This window comes from Penicillium mononematosum (genome assembly GCF_028829835.1).
Source record: "Penicillium mononematosum strain IBT 11891 chromosome Unknown utg000003l:1.0-8172316.0:1.0-8177699.0, whole genome shotgun sequence".
Lineage (NCBI taxonomy): Eukaryota > Fungi > Ascomycota > Eurotiomycetes > Eurotiales > Aspergillaceae > Penicillium > Penicillium mononematosum.
This window is the reverse complement of record NW_026643273.1, coordinates 2,297,860-2,314,816: the sequence shown is the minus strand read 5'-3', so window position 1 is coordinate 2,314,816 and position 16,957 is coordinate 2,297,860. Positions and strand designations below refer to the sequence as shown.

The 16,957-nt window shown below is 50.5% G+C and overlaps 7 protein-coding genes across 7 annotated transcripts; 5 read left to right on the top strand and 2 right to left on the bottom strand.

Annotated features, from left to right (window-relative positions):
* Window positions 1–1,483: 1,483 nt before the first annotated feature.
* On the top strand, window positions 1,484–3,031 carry N7519_005832 (phosphoinositide binding protein ATG18; the record flags this gene model as incomplete). The annotated part of the gene is made up of 5 exons (XM_057292608.1): window positions 1,484–1,535; window positions 1,595–1,749; window positions 1,819–1,978; window positions 2,055–2,925; window positions 2,986–3,031. 5 exons carry the CDS (start codon window positions 1,484–1,486, stop codon window positions 3,029–3,031), a joined length of 1,284 nt encoding a protein of 427 aa, XP_057147419.1.
* A 446-nt stretch (window positions 3,032–3,477) lies between these two features.
* Window positions 3,478–4,147, bottom strand: N7519_005831 (nucleobindin SSP120; the record flags this gene model as incomplete). Its single annotated transcript, XM_057292607.1, has 2 exons — window positions 3,478–3,962; window positions 4,024–4,147. The coding sequence occupies 2 exons, from the start codon at window positions 4,145–4,147 to the stop codon at window positions 3,478–3,480; spliced, it is 609 nt and encodes a 202-aa protein (XP_057147418.1).
* Window positions 4,148–4,437: 290 nt separating this feature from the next.
* Window positions 4,438–6,672, top strand: N7519_005830 (uncharacterized protein; the record flags this gene model as incomplete). Its single annotated transcript, XM_057292606.1, has 1 exon — window positions 4,438–6,672. The coding sequence occupies one exon, from the start codon at window positions 4,438–4,440 to the stop codon at window positions 6,670–6,672; it is 2,235 nt and encodes a 744-aa protein (XP_057147417.1).
* A 460-nt stretch (window positions 6,673–7,132) lies between these two features.
* Window positions 7,133–9,651, bottom strand: N7519_005829 (DEAH-box ATP-dependent RNA helicase PRP43; the record flags this gene model as incomplete). Its single annotated transcript, XM_057292605.1, has 3 exons — window positions 7,133–7,255; window positions 7,314–9,180; window positions 9,239–9,651. 3 exons carry the CDS (start codon window positions 9,649–9,651, stop codon window positions 7,133–7,135), a joined length of 2,403 nt encoding a protein of 800 aa, XP_057147416.1.
* Window positions 9,652–9,876: 225 nt separating this feature from the next.
* On the top strand, window positions 9,877–12,658 carry N7519_005828 (protein arginine N-methyltransferase; the record flags this gene model as incomplete). Its single annotated transcript, XM_057292604.1, has 4 exons — window positions 9,877–9,993; window positions 10,052–10,676; window positions 10,753–12,287; window positions 12,368–12,658. 4 exons carry the CDS (start codon window positions 9,877–9,879, stop codon window positions 12,656–12,658), a joined length of 2,568 nt encoding a protein of 855 aa, XP_057147415.1.
* An 850-nt stretch (window positions 12,659–13,508) lies between these two features.
* N7519_005827 (uncharacterized protein) lies at window positions 13,509–14,544 on the top strand (the record flags this gene model as incomplete). The annotated part of the gene is made up of 3 exons (XM_057292603.1): window positions 13,509–13,587; window positions 13,646–13,814; window positions 13,971–14,544. 3 exons carry the CDS (start codon window positions 13,509–13,511, stop codon window positions 14,542–14,544), a joined length of 822 nt encoding a protein of 273 aa, XP_057147414.1.
* A 447-nt stretch (window positions 14,545–14,991) lies between these two features.
* Window positions 14,992–16,938, top strand: N7519_005826 (uncharacterized protein; the record flags this gene model as incomplete). Its single annotated transcript, XM_057292602.1, has 6 exons — window positions 14,992–15,203; window positions 15,254–15,290; window positions 15,338–15,478; window positions 15,529–15,835; window positions 15,886–16,453; window positions 16,509–16,938. The coding sequence occupies 6 exons, from the start codon at window positions 14,992–14,994 to the stop codon at window positions 16,936–16,938; spliced, it is 1,695 nt and encodes a 564-aa protein (XP_057147413.1).
* Window positions 16,939–16,957: the final 19 nt, after the last annotated feature.

Below are 16,957 nucleotides of genomic sequence, written 5' to 3'. Positions count from 1 at the left end.
TCGACATTACAGTGGAACCTGGGATTCTACAACCCCAAGGTGTCCCTGTTATTTCAAATGCACCTTTCACCACTCCGTTTTCCCACCTGTTTATGCGAGAACCAAATTTTTGGACCTGGCCCCGCGAAAGAGAATTGCCGCTAACTAAGCCTGATCTCATTATTTTGGCCGAAGACACCTGGAAGCTACATCTGGGCTCATCTTCTCGCGAGTCCACTCTTAAACAACCGTCGAAGGCCTTCCCTTGGCTCGTCGCTATGTCGCCACACTTCTCGCCATACTCGCCATACTCGCCACTCATCTTCTGACTCCTCAAGTGAAGCTCTTCCCTTGGCTCGTCGTCTTACACACCATACTTCTGGCCATGTTCGTCACATTGCTCTTCAAACTCCAGTGAAGCCCTTGCTCTCATTATATTGTCATCAACAACATAGAGACGGCAATACCGGCTGTTGTATCTGCTTTGGCCGGGACATGGGATTCCTGTCCATTATCACCATATTCGCGGGGGATGCCTTTATTTTGCACTTTAGTCCTTCTAGGGTTTCCGCATTCTGGGAATATTGCCTGTATCATTAATATCGTCTGAATGAACATGCTTTAAGACCCTAATTAGCTGATTGGGAGCTTGGTAGCTCTTCATCTCTCACTTCTGTATCGGTTGTAAGTCATATTGTTCGTAGAATGGTATTTCTTCAACCTGTTGGGATACGTGACTGTGCTATCCAGCGTTATCAATTTTGCTCTCCTCATTGGCAGGGACTGAGATTGAATGAGTTATCGCCGGGCTGTATCTTTTTGTGATAGATGGAGCATACTTATTTTATTTCAATGTTCACTTACAGTGCGTATGCGAAGACGGTTAGAACAGGCAACCGGAACCCTCATGTCAACGGCGTGTTCCGGTGCAGCAAACTTTGTTAAGAGCCGCTTAAGCGGTCAACATCCATGAACATTGTTCTTATGTATAAGACCGTGCCGTAAGTTGGGGCGAGGACCTTGGGATGGGATACGCTCGACCGTCTTATGGAAGGAAGCCAAGGTGTCAGTGACCAAAGCTCACAGTGACACTTTGTTTACAGCCTTCAAACCTTCATGGAAATGACACACTCTTTCTTACCACCACGATCGACCCTTACGTCCAGAGACACCAGAGAATGAAGTAAAAGAAAAGGGATAATAGGCGTTGTTGATAAGATAAATCCGTAGGCGGTGGGCAATCAAGGTGTGGCCCAAGCGCAAACCTCTCGCTTGTGACGACCAAAGACTTCGCGGATATCATATCCTCTCTTCTCCGCATCATCATCTTTGAAGTATCTCGCTTTGTTCTGAGACTAAGATATGTTACGCAGTGGCCAGTGACGGGCAACGAGTTGCTGGTGGTCCCCTCTTGATCTCGCCCTAAGCGGGGTATCTCCGACATCCGAGAGTTGCATTGTATCAATCTCATTGATTTCATTTACAACCCTGAACCTTTCCAAAAATGGCCATGAATTTTGTCACATTTAACCAAGACTACAGCTATCTAGCTGTGGGTAAGTCTCTGGAACTGCTTTTATATGTTATCGTTGGACAACCACTGACCGCATTTTAGCAACATCTAAGGGATTTCAGATCTTCACAACTGAACCCTTTGCCAAGAGCTATGAAGCCAAGGAGGGCAATATCGCTGTCATTGAGATGTTATTCTCAACCTCTCTCGTAGCTCTTATCTTATCACCAAGACGCTTGCAGATTCAAAACACCAAGGTATCTCGAATCATTCGATCTCGGTCATTAAAGACATTTATATAAACATGGAACTAATCTTTCGAATAGCGACAATGCACAATATGCGAATTAACATTTCCAACAACCGTTCTCGCAGTGAAGCTGAACCGCAAGCGACTTGTTATTGTCCTTGAGGATCAGATCTATCTTTATGATATCCAGACTATGAAGCTTCTGTCCACCATTGATACTTCACCAAACCCCAACGGTACAGAGTTCTTGCGCCTGATTTTTCAACCCCTTTCTTTCTAAGCAGCTTTATCCCCGTTCTGACAAATCAACAGCAATATGTGCCCTTGCGCCTTCTTCAGAGAATTGTTACATGGCATACCCGCTTCCCCAAAAAGCACCTGCGGCTGCAAGCACACCAGCGCATGCACCCCCTGGAACAACACATGTATCTCCTACGACCGGGGATGTTCTAATCTTTGATGCTGTAAAGCTAGAAGCTATCAACGTCATCGAAGCCCATCGCTCTCCTCTGGCACTCATTGCGCTGAATAGCGATGGAACTTTGCTTGCGACTGCCTCAGATAAAGGAACCATCATTCGCATTTTCTCGGTTCCAGATGGCCACAAGCTGTACCAGTTCCGACGTGGTTCCATGCCGTCACGAATTTACAGCATGTCTTTCAACACCACATCCACGCTCTTATGTGTCTCTTCGTCCACCGAGACCGTCCATATATTCAAGTTGGCCCAGCAAGGACCATTGTCAGATGGTTCTTCGTCGCATTCCCCTCCAAGTCGGGACTATGGCTCCCCGCCAAATACTTATGGATATGCCCACGAGGAGGACGAGGCGGTCGGCGATGCTGGCTCAGATTCTTCCTTGCGGAAGCACAACGGAACTTTGATGGGGATGATTCGCCGGACCTCGCAAAACGTCGGCGGCGCAGTTGCCGCGAGAATGGGCGGGTATCTTCCCAAGGGAGTCAGTGAGATGTGGGAGCCAGCGCGTGATTTTGCTTGGATCAAATTGCCGCGATCGAACCCAGGCCCTGGTGGGAACACAGGGGCCGGACCGTTGAGGAGTGTGGTTGCCATGAGTAGCAACACTCCCCAAGTCATGGTTGTCACTAGTGATGGCAACTTCTACGTTTTCAATATCGATCTGTCGAAGGGCGGAGAAGGGACTTTGACGAAACAATACTCGTAAGTTTGAAAACTATCAAGCTGGGCCGGTTAAGTTCGATCCTAACACTTATACCACAGAGTTGTCGATTCAACCGATAGGCTGGGCTACACTACAGAGTATTGAGAGCCATGTCCCTGGAAGACAAACCAAAGTATAAAGGGATATTTCTCTTAGAATTCCTTTCCATTGTTTCCTGCTCTTTGGCATTCGCGTTGACTGCCGCCTTTTGCCATAAACCATTCCTCTCTTTTTGAGCTTTTAGCGTCTCAAACTCTTCCCCGGCGTTTTTAGTCATGAGTTTTCATTTCGTACATGGTGTATTGGCGGGTCTGCTTCATTTCATGGCTGGCTATTTATCGTTATATCCGCTGCTTCCAAATCCACGGTCTAGAATAGCTGCTTTAGCTTCTCATATATTTCCCTCGGAACAATTATAGCAGATAGTTCACAATATCACAAGTTAGAGAGGGGATGTGTTGGTCGAACTAGGAGGCTTAAATTGATGACAGCCGATATGTATAAGCGCGTATGTACATAGAAAAGAAGCATGAACCTGTGAGCTCAACTGTCTAAAAATTCCGGCGGAACTTCTGAGGAATATTGCCAGCGACAACTTGAATCTGCTCCAGCTTTTCGAGGGCAATAGCAGCATCCTCCTGCTCGTCATGCTTGCGGAAATGCTCAATATCCTCGGGGTGGGTCAAGTCCGCCTCCGTGGTGTCATCGCCGTGGTACTGCTCAAAATGATGGATCTCATACTCATATTCAAGGTCACCATGGTGTCCGGGGCCGAAACCGAGATCGGGAAGCCGTTTACCCGCAGCGATTCCTGCGAGCCAGTCCTCCCGGTCAATAAACCCAGTGTTTCCAGTGTCGAAAAGCTCAAACACGGCGCGCACGACATCTTGTTTTTTTTCCTCACTGACACCGGCATTGGATTCATCGTTGAGGCCGTATGTCTTGCGGATTTCGTCTGGCGTCCATGTTCCCGAGGAATCGTAGTCGTGGAGGATGAAGAATGAGGTTGGGTCAAAGGACCCAATGTGGTGTTCCTCTGGATATGACAACTTTAGCAACGCCCACTTGTCCGTTGACGCATCAGCACTGTGTCTTACCGATCATGTGTCTCGTGGCCCAATCATCTGAGGGAGCTTCGTCATTTGAATGCGAGCCATGGGCATTGGCGAGCGCGCTCAACGCAAGCAGCCCTGCGGCGAAACCAAACAGTTTAGTAACCATTGTAAATCGACAAAGGAGATTCTTTTAAGACAATTAAAAAAGCAGATAGATTTACTGTTGGATAGACAATGTCAGGAGATACGGGGTCTTAGCTCGTTTGCAATGTTTGCACGGATGACCCGAGCATTTGCGGAATTGCAACCTTCGAAGATTATTTTGCGTTGCATGTTACCCCATCTATTTCCACACCCCTACTTGCAACGGGGCTCCGGGAGGAGTCCAATTGGTCTTTACCAGTAGTTTGCAATATTACCTTTTGGATCAAATTGCGCAATAGCGATGCCCTGAGAATGCAGGGTTTGTGGTCCCGAGCTGTTTCGAAGCAGCCATCCTGCCGCTGTGTCGGGTGTTTGAGCACTACTGCCAACGGTGTTACTTCGCGGGCAGCGACCTCTAGTAAAAGACGACTTCGAATTGGAAACTCCGTTACCGCACTTTACGGCAGCATTTTCGCCGGTGCTGCTATTGCCGATGCGAGTGTAAAGGATCGCCGCCGACATGACTGGGAGGAAAAGATCGCTGCGGTGAAGGCCGAAGTGAGCGAGTTGGTGGATGAGGAGGAGCGCATTCTGGCATCATTACAATCACGAAGAGAAAACCGAGGACTCAATCGTCTAATCCAAACGAGGGGATTCGGTACTGTTCGCTTCCCTCCCGAAATTCAATACCCAACCGGCTTGAACAGAATAAGAGCCTTCCACACGGAAAGAACACGATTGAACGCGGCCGGGGCTCGGATGGTGGAAAATCAGCAAGCTGGGGAGGATGAACACACAATTGATGAGGAGGATGAGAGCGAGATCTTCCTTCCGCAGGAGACATTGCCTAGTTGGGTCTTGGAAGATGATCTTCGTCTGAAGGCCATTCAGAAACTTGCTTTAAGGCAATTTGCTATCCGGATTTTGTTACGACCGGCCATCGCCCACCGTTACTCGGGCGTTTCAATGAACTATGCGGCGGATTTCGAGACCCCCCAGGTAAACGTGTCGCAGCTCCTGGAGGAGCTGAATCATCTTCGCCATCGAATGATCACCTTGAAAACGAATAGGCACGCCACATACAGCGACATCACCCAGGACTATGCTGCGAGTCAATTGGGCGAGATGCAAAGAGAGCGCGAGGCCCTTGATGCCGAACTCACCAACGACATCCAAATCTACACGAGCCAGCAGATGTCTCTCCAGGAACTGCTTCTGCGGATATCAAACAACATCTTGAGCTCGAGGGACCCTGATCGACCAACAGCTTTCCGGCTCATGATCATGGCATTTGGCCAGACCCGCCAAAATGATCTGGTCGAGCTGCTTCTGCGGACGTTATTGCCGAACCGGTTCTTCCTCAACCCTTCGCTTGTGATCACGATCATCACCTTCTTCAGGAAGTCGAAAAATCTCAAAGATTTCGATTTGTTCTTGAAGATGCTCGGCGGAGAAGGCTACTCCGTCAACCTAGGGAGCAGGGGGGTTTATAAGCACCGCACGGTCAATGGTATAGACCTCATCGTTCCATCTTTAAACAGCAGCAATCCAGTAATCTACGCCGCCTTGATAGGGGCCGCATTACGTTTCGACCAGCCTGACCGAGCCGACGCTTGGCTTCAAGCTGCACGGGGTGGGGGCTTCTTTGATAGTTGGGAAACTCTGTTCACCTATCTACGGTTTTACAGCCTTCGACGGGACTGGGATAAGGGTGTGAATGTCTTGAAACGAGCCGTGACCTACCTCTTGTCATCAACGGACCACCGTCTCGATTCAGTCGAGCGATTGCTTGGGCGAATGGTCGGGCTCTGCGACTCTTGTGACCGACTAGATGCATCGGATGCATTGGTGAGAGCCGCCGTGCACAGTGGCTTTGACCCGAGGCTCTTATCACGACAGTCGGACTCTGGACCTTTCGTTCATGCTGACCCCAAGCGGTGGTCTAAAGCCGCTAAGCAAACACCAAGGGAGAACATCGACCGCCCCTTGTGGCAGAAGTGCTATGACTTCGGAAACACCTTTGGGGAGTACTTGAGCCAAATTGAGGTGCCGGCGGAGGAAACCTTCGCTCGACGCAATGCAAAACTCGCCGATCAGCATGCTGATAATGCTCTTTTTACTGCCCTTGGACCTGGCCGACCGCCTGCCTCCGGCGAGAGAAAGACACCTGTTGGCAACACGGTAAATGAGGACATTTCCTCGCTCAAGGGCGAGGTTGCCCAACTCCGCGAACTTATCTATGAGATTCGCAAACACCACATCTCTGAACCCTCCACACAAGATTCTTCCCGCACTCCGACTAGCGAGGAAACCCTACCTCCATCCGCTGAAACCCTCACACCTCTCAAAACCCCGCAATCCCAAACCCCTCCACTGAGTCGCAATTTCACTAGAACTTCTACTAGGATCAGCCTCGCCAGATCTCAAACTTCATCTTCATCATCACGGAAACCAAGCAAGCGAAACAGGCGGCGAGAAACCAGCGCAGATCAATCACCAGTGGAAAGCACAGCTCCTGTTGCTGACCCCGCATTATTTGCCAGCTGAGATGTCCATTCTCTTCGCCTTCTAAAGCACGGGCATTGATTGTCCGTGGAGGAGAATTTTTTGTATATTAAATGACTACATTTGTTTTCAATAGAGCTTACAGGAAGACCTTGGGCAAGCAGCCCTGAATGTATTAACCAGCCCAAGGCGTTGGTGGTGCATACAATTGATTTCTTGAAGAAGATTCCATGGTTTCGTTCCTGTAGACCAGGTATAAGCCTCTCGAGCGGATTGAATTTTGGATATTCTATCGGAATTTTTGTACAGTCTCAAACTTGACGGGTCTATAAAGACCGGTGGAAGGCAACGGCCGCAAAGGATGATTCGGGCAGTAAGTATGGTATGGCACAGAAGAGAAAGCAAAAGTTCTATTCAAAATATAGACATCGTGATGGGAAGGAAGCAGTGCGACAAACAAGCGTATCATGCGTAAATTTTAGGCCGAACAAAAACAAATGGTCTATCGATGCTTCTCGGCGCGCATCTTCTCCTTGCGAGCGAGGCGATCAGCGGCCCGAGTAAGGGCAGAGCGGATGTCACCCTTGGGGAAGCTGCTGATATCATAGTATGTAGGGGCGATATCCTGGAAAGAGGGTTAGTAAAATGTATAAGTGATTATAAGAAAGGAGCGGGGAACATACCAAAAGCCATTCTGGCTTGACTGCAGTGACAGTACGGATATAGTTCTTGGTCGTGAGAACGAATTCGTTATACAACACCCACTCGGCCTCGTGAGCCAAGACGGTGGACGGGTGCAGGAGCACATTCTGGTTGTCCTTGATAGTAAGGTATTGGCTCTTGCCGCCTGTGTCCTTCTTCGCGACTTGCATGAAGAAACCGGCGCAAAGAGCACGGCGGATGTTCTCGTAGTACTTCTTGTCCTCGAAGTCAGTGGAGATCATCTCCAGATCCTGGCGTTCCATGATGCGGAGCAGTTGAGAGCGGACGTTATCAGCGGACTGGAGAGCCCGCTGGGAGAGGAAGTGGTCGTGGCACCACTGCTTGGGGTTTGCCTGGGCGTCACTGCTTCGGTATGCGTGGTAGACGTTCAGCATTGTCAAGTGGTCTCCGTCGGGGTGTGCAAAGAGGTTCTTCATCTCGTCTGCACGCTTGCGCTGGGCAGCAGGACGAACGAAGACCTGCGGCACAGACAGAAGGGCGGTAATGGAAAGGATTTCATTAGAGCAGTAGAATTCGGGAGAGCTGATCAACATCACAGCAAGGGCAGGGTCAAGAGGGAACTCGGAGGCCAGACGACCCAGCTGGGTAAGGTTTCCATCATCGTCCAGACAGGCCAAATAGTTCAGTTCTTCCAATGCTCTCATCAGAGTCTCTGGCGCAGGCGGGTCCATCAAATCGAAGTGGACGAGATCGTCAATACCAAGCTTCTTCAGCTCGAGCACTGTTGATGACAAGTTTGACCGAAGGATCTCAGGGTAGGTTGACTCAATCAGTTCCTTCTTGAATGCGCCTTCAGTATAAAGACGGAAGCACTTGCCTGGACGTGTACGACCGGCACGACCCGCTCGCTGCTGCGCGGAGGCCTTGGAGATCGGGGAAACGAGGAGTGACTCGACACGAATGCGGGGGTTGTAAATCTTTTGCTTGGAGAATCCGGGATCCACGACGTACACGATACCGTCGATGGTTAGGGATGTTTCGGCAATGTTGGTCGATACGATGACCTTGCGTCCGGGGCGGCCACCTGGTCGGCGAGGAGGTGGTGCAGGGTCGAAGATGCGCTGTTGCATGTGAGGAGGAAGACTACCGTATAAAGGGTAGACTTTGAGAGGACCAGCGTCGGCCTCGCGAACCATCTCATCTCCCTCGAGCGCGATTTTCCGCGCAGCATCCTCAATCTCTTCCTCACCAGTCAAGAAAAGGAGAATATCTCCCTCGCCTTCGGTAGCGTGGATTTGCAGCACAGTCCGGACTGCAGCCTCGACGTAATCTTGCTCGGGTTCAGGAGTGTAGAAGATCTCGACAGGGTGGGTACGACCAGGAACTGCCAGAAGGGGTGCGTCCATGAAGTAGCGCTGGAACTTTTGCGCATCCAGAGTAGCCGACATGATAATAATCTTCAAGTCAGGCCGACGGACCACAACTTCCTTCAGAAGACCCATCAGGATATCTGTCGCCATGGTTCTCTCGTGAGCCTCGTCAAGCATGATTGTGCTGTAACGCGACAAGTTGGGATCGTTCATAGCCTCGCGAAGAAGCATACCATCGGTCATGTACTTCATGATGGTCTTCGGGCCGGTCATATCTTCGAAACGGATACTGTAACCAACTTCCTCTCCAAGCTTGACATCCATCTCAGCCGCCACACGTTGGGCGACGGACATGGCAGCCACACGTCGGGGTTGCGTACAAGCGACCATTTTGCCCTGGGTTTGGGGGAGGTCATCGTAGAGGACGAATTGCGGGATCTGCGTAGTCTTTCCGGAACCAGTCTCACCAACGAAGACAAGGATCTGGGACTGCTGATAGAGTTGCAGGAACTCATCTCTGAATAAAGTTTGGTCAGTACATTTTTCTTTCAGAATGGCTATCGGGCAGCACTCACCGTTGCGTATGGACGGGCAGATCTCGACGGGTCTTCAGGATTGAGAAGTATTTGCTTGAAAAGGGTCGGCCACTGAAAGGGTTGATGTCGCCATCTTCGGCTTTTTTCGCCAGCGCTGCGGTTGTCTGGTGGCGCTTGAACTTGGCCAGGGCCGTGTTGTCGGAGCCATTGTTGTTCTCGTACATGTGAGCGAGGTAGGGGTTGTTCTTTGGGTCGCCAGCGTCCATCTTCTGGCGCTTCGCTCGCGCACCACCTTCGGAGTCAGATCGGTTATCAGACATGGTGGAGGTGAAAGGGGAGAGAGTTGTTGAAGGATAAACTCGGCGGAGAGAAGAAGCTGAGATACCGAAGAAAAAAATATGAGATAGGAAGGTCGGCCGGCGCCACAGCTGCCTATCAGGCTCACCGCCCATCTATTCTGCCACTCTCCACAAAGGGATTGATAATCTTCGAGCTTGTTGACGCCCTGTGTGTTTTCGTCTGGACTTCTCTGCGCCAGTTCGTCTGATGCGCGTGGCTTCTTCGAATAGAACTGCCCAATACCAAACTTGTTAGCTGCTCTGTTGCTCATCAGGAGCTTCTATCTACATCCCTAGTTTCAGGCCACCCCACCCATTGCGCCAGACTTCTCTGTCAATATGGAGAGCTATAATCCTTCAGAGGATCCAGGGCCAGCTTTTTGTGTTGGGCACCATGAGCACAACAGACTGATTACTGTGACCCCTCGGGTAATCCAAAACGTACATGAGAGTAATGTTGGTTCTCTCTCTCACCAGTAACATTACCTTCATAAATGCTAACTCGATTTGATAGTACGACATGATGACTGTTCCAATCACGACATCGCATTTCCACTCGCGCGTTCTTGGCCTATTGTCCTCTTATTTGGCCAATCTGCAATCTCCTACTTCTGATGTTGTTGGGACCATGGCTACTACCCAGAACACTCGGCCTCTGGTGGTTCCACCGCTCTCTAAGGCAGACTCGTATCTCACCCCGAATGATGCAACCAGTCAATTGGTTGGTGTAACCAGTAGCTGGATTGATCTATGTTCACCCGACCCGTTGATTGCGGACATGTCCCGGCAAGTTCTGATGTTGGAAGTTGCGTATGCTGCGTTTTGCGGAATTGGGTATCTTTTGATTCCTGGCCCCAAGTTGCATCACGGTGCCTTGCATTCTGAGGGTGTCATCTATTATGCGCGCGCGATTCAAGATGCCCTAGACCTTGGTCCCTACATCCAGTTCTATATCTGGCAGCAGATGGTTGACAACCCAGAGGCTGAAGTTGATACAATGGGCGACTTGGCCCCGCTTGCTCGGGCAGAATACCTGGTGCCAGATGACGGGGATCCACCCAAGGTTGATCCGTTTGGAAGCTGGGATGCTTGGGATTCAATTAGAAAGACTTGCAAATATCACACAAGACTGACAGTTGGTATGAGTTAACCCCTACTTTCAATGACCCTATCGCCGTCGTCAATGTCCTGAACTAAAGCTAATTTGAACCACAGCCCTTGCTTTGCCGAAGCAACTGCCGTCTCTGTTTGTGCAATCCCGATGGCATTCGGAACCAGTGCGTTTACTGACCATTGATGGGTCGACGTTCCTCAAGAACCAGAAAGGATACCCAGTCTTGTCCAAGGCACACCAAGGTTTGATTGCAAAGATGATGCGTCTTCGGACTGCGCCGTGGATTATCCTTTGTGGTGTCGGCCCTATTCCGGGACTTGAGAATGTCGAAGACCCTGACAACCAGGCTTCGCTATCTGGGTCTGACTATCCGAGTCTGTCGCAGGCTGGGAAGAAGCACTACGACCCCACTCCACACCTTTCGTATATTCGCAATCTACAGCAGCGCCAGCCCCCTCGGACAGCGATCGAGAGGTTCGGTGTTGGATACCAGGACTATTTGCAGGCACCTCTACAGCCACTGACTGTCAATTTGGAGAGTATCACTTATGAAGTATTTGAAAAGGACCCTATTAAATATGAGTGGTATGAGAAGGCAATCTGCAAGGCATTGAGAGACTGGGCCGACCAGAAGAAGGCCACATCCCACCCGGACGGAAAAGTGATTCTCGCAGTTGTGGGAGCTGGTCGCGGCCCGTTAGTCACTCGCGCCCTGAAGGCTAGTGCAGATGCTGGAGTGGAGATCGACCTCTGGGCCGTGGAGAAGAACCAGAACGCATTTGTGTTGCTACAGCGGCACAACGACACGATCTGGGGTGGCAAGGTCACCCTCGTCCAGTCAGACATGCGAAGCTGGAAAGGACCTCTGGTTCGACAGCAGCCGACTACAGCTGCGACTGGCCCCGTTGGAGAATCCCTTGGAATTGAGAGCTCGTTACTTGTGTCATCGAAGAAGGGCCAGCATGATCCAGGTCGGCCATCTGAAACTCTTGAACTTCAAGGTTCGGCTATGCGCCACACCCATGTTGATATCCTTGTCTCAGAGCTGTTGGGCTCCTTTGCGGACAATGAGCTTTCTCCTGAATGCCTGGATGGCGTGAACGACGTGATCAATCCCGTCCACGGCATTTCCATTCCAGCCTCATATTCGGCACATTTCACTCCGGTTTCCGCTCCCAAATTGCACGCCGATGTTGTGCACCAGACTGTGTCCAACCCGGCCGCCCCAGAGACCCCATACGTCGTGATGCTTCACGCGATTGACTTCCTCTCCACCACGGATGCGGCTGCTAGTGGTGAAAGCTCTGCTAACAATGGAAACCGGGCATCCACCCCGTCGGCGTCATTCTCCACGACTGAATTCCCTAGTCCCTTTGTGCAGACCGCCTGGTCTTTCTCTCACCCGAACCGACACATTCCTCCTCAGTCCCCCATGCAGTCGACCATCTCGAATGCCCACAATGTGCGCCAAACACGCCTAGCCTTCCCTGCCCAAAACCGAGGTGTCTGCCACGGTCTGGCCGGCTACTTCGAAACGGTGCTCTACGGTGATGTAGAGTTGTCTACCAACCCAGTAACCATGGATGCCAAGAGCGCAAATATGATCAGCTGGTTCCCCATCTACTTCCCCTTGAAGGTTAGTTTTCGGATATATCCAACTGAACTGCTCGCTTCTTCCCTTTCCATAACACTGACGTTTCTTTCCTTTGTCTGCAGACCCCTCTTAGTGTTCCCGAAAATGGCGAGATTGTCGCCACGATGTACCGTCAAACCGATGACCGCAAGGTCTGGTATGAATGGATGGTTGAGGTTTATGCTCTCGAACCTACTGCGGCATCCGCCAAAGCCATTCCTGTGAGCTATGCGCGGGCTGGGTCTCCTAGCGTGGAGAGCCTGAAACCCAAGGAAAATACCGCAAAGAAGACCCACCACCGTACTGGCTATCGTCGCGTGCGAGTGGGGATGAGCGAATTGCACTCTAGCATCAAGGATGGCTGTTTAATGTGAGATTAATAAGCCAGGTTTGAATAAAAGCTGTTCGAGCAATGCTCTAGTATTGTTAACTACAGCAAAAGACTTGTATTACGATTGCTAGACAGTTTTTGTAATATCAAGACCAACCTTGGAACCTTGGCAGGTGAATTCTGCCGGTTACCGCCAAATGTGATCACGCGCGCAACGCCAAGAGAGTCTAACCCGATTCGGTCTAATTGCAGCCCTACACAGCCCTGGTTCGTGCCAAGGTAACCAATCCTACTGTTCGTAGGGTTACTTGGAGGTTCTCTGAGCAAGAACCGGGTATAACAAAATCACCTCGCCAAGTTCGGGCCGAGCAAGTCAAGCTTCCGGCGATCCGTAGGTTTTCATGTGATATAAAGCATCTGCTGATTTCAACATATGTTACTTTAATATTATTGTACCGAGTACGGCGTACTCGGAGTGCACGCGACCTCGGGTTCTCCGTCTTACTCCACAGGTTGGCCGGAATGAGATAATTCCCCGGCTCCACCGATGCCCTCCCCAGTTTATAGCCAAGAACTGATTGGAGCACTTCTTCATGGATCTCGATATTCTGGTACCACAACCCCGGATGTGATCTATACTTCGTCGATCATGGTATGAATCCGGAATATTCCCCGTGGACTCAGCTGAGCCGAATCTCCTCATCACAGGCATCGGATTTTATTGCATACCGTGGTTCCTGGTTCCTCCGACTGGAAAATGGCTTGCGCAATTGCGGAACCCGTTCAGGAACCACACTCCGTATGGGTCTGCCAGGCACAACCGAAAGTATAAAGCCGCAGGTTCCCACGACCTGTGGATGTATCCAGCCTCGATCAATTGAACCCAAGCCATCATGCGTTTCTCTTTATTCACAGTCCTGTCCGCAGTGGCTTCGTTGGGTAATGCCCTCCCCGGCAAACTGCAGACACGAGGTACTATCCCACACACTTTGCTCGGTATACTTTGACCACATTGCTCACACCTGATTAGATGTTTCGGCCAGCGAACTAAACCAGTTCGGCTTCTGGGTCCAGTATGCAGCCGCGACATACTATGTCGAGAACTACGAGGCTCAAGTGGGCGACAAGATCAGTTGTTCGAAAGGAAACTGTCCCGAAGTGGAGAAAACCGGTGCGACTGTATTCTATGATTTCTCCGAGTAAGCGAAACCCCACAATTACTACTGGAGATGATATACTTACACATGCACAGCACCACCATCACAGATACCGCTGGCTTCATTGCGGTAGACCACACCAACGCGGCGGTTGTTCTGGCCTTCCGAGGGTCCCTACTCAGTGCGCAACTGGGTCAGCGATGCCACCTTTATACACACAAACCCTGATCTCTGTGACGGATGCCTCGCCGAGCTCGGCTTCTGGAGCTCATGGAAGCTAGTCCGCGACGACATCATCAAAGAACTGAAAGATGCCGTCTCCCAGAACCCCGAGTACGAGCTAGTCGTAGTAGGCCACAGCCTTGGCGCCGCCGTCGCAACCCTTGCTGCCGCTGATCTCCGGGGCAAAGGCTACCCGTCGGCTAAGCTGTACGCGTATGCCTCGCCTCGCGTGGCCAACGCGGCTTTGGCCAAGTATATCACGGCGCAGGGGAACAACTACCGTTTCACCCATACCAATGACCCGGTACCTAAGCTGCCGTTGTTGTCCATGGGCTACGTTCATGTCAGTCCTGAGTATTGGATCACATCGCCTAACAATGCCACTGTCGGTACTTCTGATATTAAGGTTATTGAGGGAGATGTCTCCTTTGACGGAAACACTGGAACTGGTTTGCCGTTGTTGACGGACTTTGAGGCGCATGTCTGGTATTTTGTGCACGTTGATGCCGGCAAGGGCCCTGGGCTGCCATTCAAGAGGGGTTTAATTTAATCAAGTCCCCTCGGGTTTTGTTCGATAGATTCGGTTGACGTTGACATATATAAATAATAATAATAAGCTATACAATTTCCGGTTTATGCAGAGCGACTGGGTACAACTAGAGCGTGAGGACTGAAGTTGAGGAACTGTATAGTCCGAGGCAAGGGGCTAAAAAATACAAGTACAAAAGTACCAAATTTGATCCTTCAGGCCCTAAACAAGCATTAATAAGCTTGGCTGATAAGCAATTCGGTCATTTCCGGACCTCAGGAGACATCGAGTCGGAGATCCGTCGGGTTTAGACCGAAATGACCAATTTGGGCGATCTTAGTAGTTTCTGGCCTTCCCGTTCGATACTAGCAATACAAAGTGGATATCCCCAGCCGAGCGGGGTTATCTGGACTTAATAGTATAAGATATGACTCGAACTTCAGGTTTAATTGGGAATGCCCATTCAAAATGGTGCTGTATACCAAGTTTTTGTTGGCCGTGCTGGCGAACTATGCCACGGCACAATTTGTGCCCGCGCCCACTGACTTGATCACCAAGAAAGGACATGCCGGCATCGACGTGCGGTATAAGGAAGTGCCTCCTGGCATTTGTGAACAAGATCCCAACGTGAAGAGTTATTCCGGTTACGCTGATGTTGGTGAGGACGAGCATATTTTCTGGTAAGCATTCCCGATAGAGATGGGGCCTAGGCAGCGACTGACTAGCACAGGTGGTTCTTTGAGGCTAGAAATGGAAACCCTAAAGATGTATGTCCCGACAGAATTAAAAATTCACAGCACTAACGATCAATAAGGCACCACTTACGGTCTGGATCAATGGAGGGCCGGGGTCATCGTCGATGATCGGGTTATTCCAGGAATTAGGGCCCTGCGGAGTTGACCAGGACGGAAATGTATACAACAACCCTTACTCTTGGAGCAATGCAAGCAATATCGTAAGTTTGCTTCATTTTGTTTGCCGAGACTCGAGCTCAACTGTCGCCAGCTCTTCGTTGACCAGCCTGCCACGGTTGGATTATCATATACAACACCCATTCCAGCCTATGAGGATAACGACGGCAATATTGTCCAGCTGCCCAGCGAGGAGTGCCCCGATTATGCCCAGGAACTTGGGACATGCGGCACGTACTCCAAACCAGACATTGCCCTTGTTCCCAATACAACTGCAAATGCGGCCCCGAATATGTGGAAGACACTACAAGGGTTTATGGGGGCTTTCCCGCAGTACTCGAGAAATGGCTTCAACTTCGCCACTGAGAGCTACGGGGGACATTATGGCCCAGTATTCAACGGTAAAGATCCTAAGCGCTCTTGAACGCTCCTGAAACTAACTTCGGAGCAGAGTACTTCGTCAAACAGAACGCCAAAAAGCCCCACGGCTCGATCCAGATCGACCTTGAGAACGTCCTTATTGGAAATGGCTGGTTCGATCCGCTGATTCAATATCAGGCGTACTACAACTTCTCCGTATTCCCCGGAAACACATACGACTTCAACCCATATAATGAGTCCGTCCAGGCTGAATGGTACAACAACCTTTACGGAGAAGGGAACTGCGTGGACCGGACTCGGGAATGCTACGCGACCGGTCGAAACGATATTTGCTCCGCGGCAGATGACTTCTGCGCTTCGAAGGTTGAGTCGCTATTTGACATCTACTCTGGACGTGACGAGTACGATATGCGAGAGTTGACGCCCGATCCGTTCCCGTATGCATTCTACGTCGATTATCTCAACAGTCCCAAAGTCCAAGCCGCTATTGGAGCATATCAGAACTTCTCAGAGTCCTCCGGGACTGTGAGCAATGCCTTTGGAAACACAGGTGACGACGACCGCGAGTCAGGGACGATAGAGAGTGTGAGGAAGTTGCTGGAAGCCGGGGTACAGGTATCGCTGTATTTCGGGGATGCGTGAGACCTCCCATACCATGAGATGACTACTAGACCGTGCTAATTTGAGTTCCAGCGACTACAACTGCAATTGGCTCGGTGGGCAAGTTGTTGCTGAGGAGATCAATGCCCCAGGGTACGAACATGCAGGGTTCGTGAATATCACCACTTCGGATGGCGTTGTTCATGGACAGGTTCGTCAAAGTGACTTGTTTAGCTTTGTCCGAATTTACGAGTCCGGTCACGAAGTACCTTTCTACCAGCCATTGGCTTCGTTGGAGATGTTCGAGAGGGTGCTTTTGAGAAAGGATATTGCAACAGGCAAGAAATATTTGAAGACCCACGGCGGTTATCGAACCCGTGGAACCCCTACAAGCGACTATCGAGAGGGCAATGGTACGGTGGTGCTGAAAGTGCTTGATAGCAATGCGACATATAACACAACTCTCAACGGGCCGAATCCATCTGACTCGGCTTCGGCCAGATTACGCCGACGGGGCAACTGAGAGGGGACTGAGAAGCAGG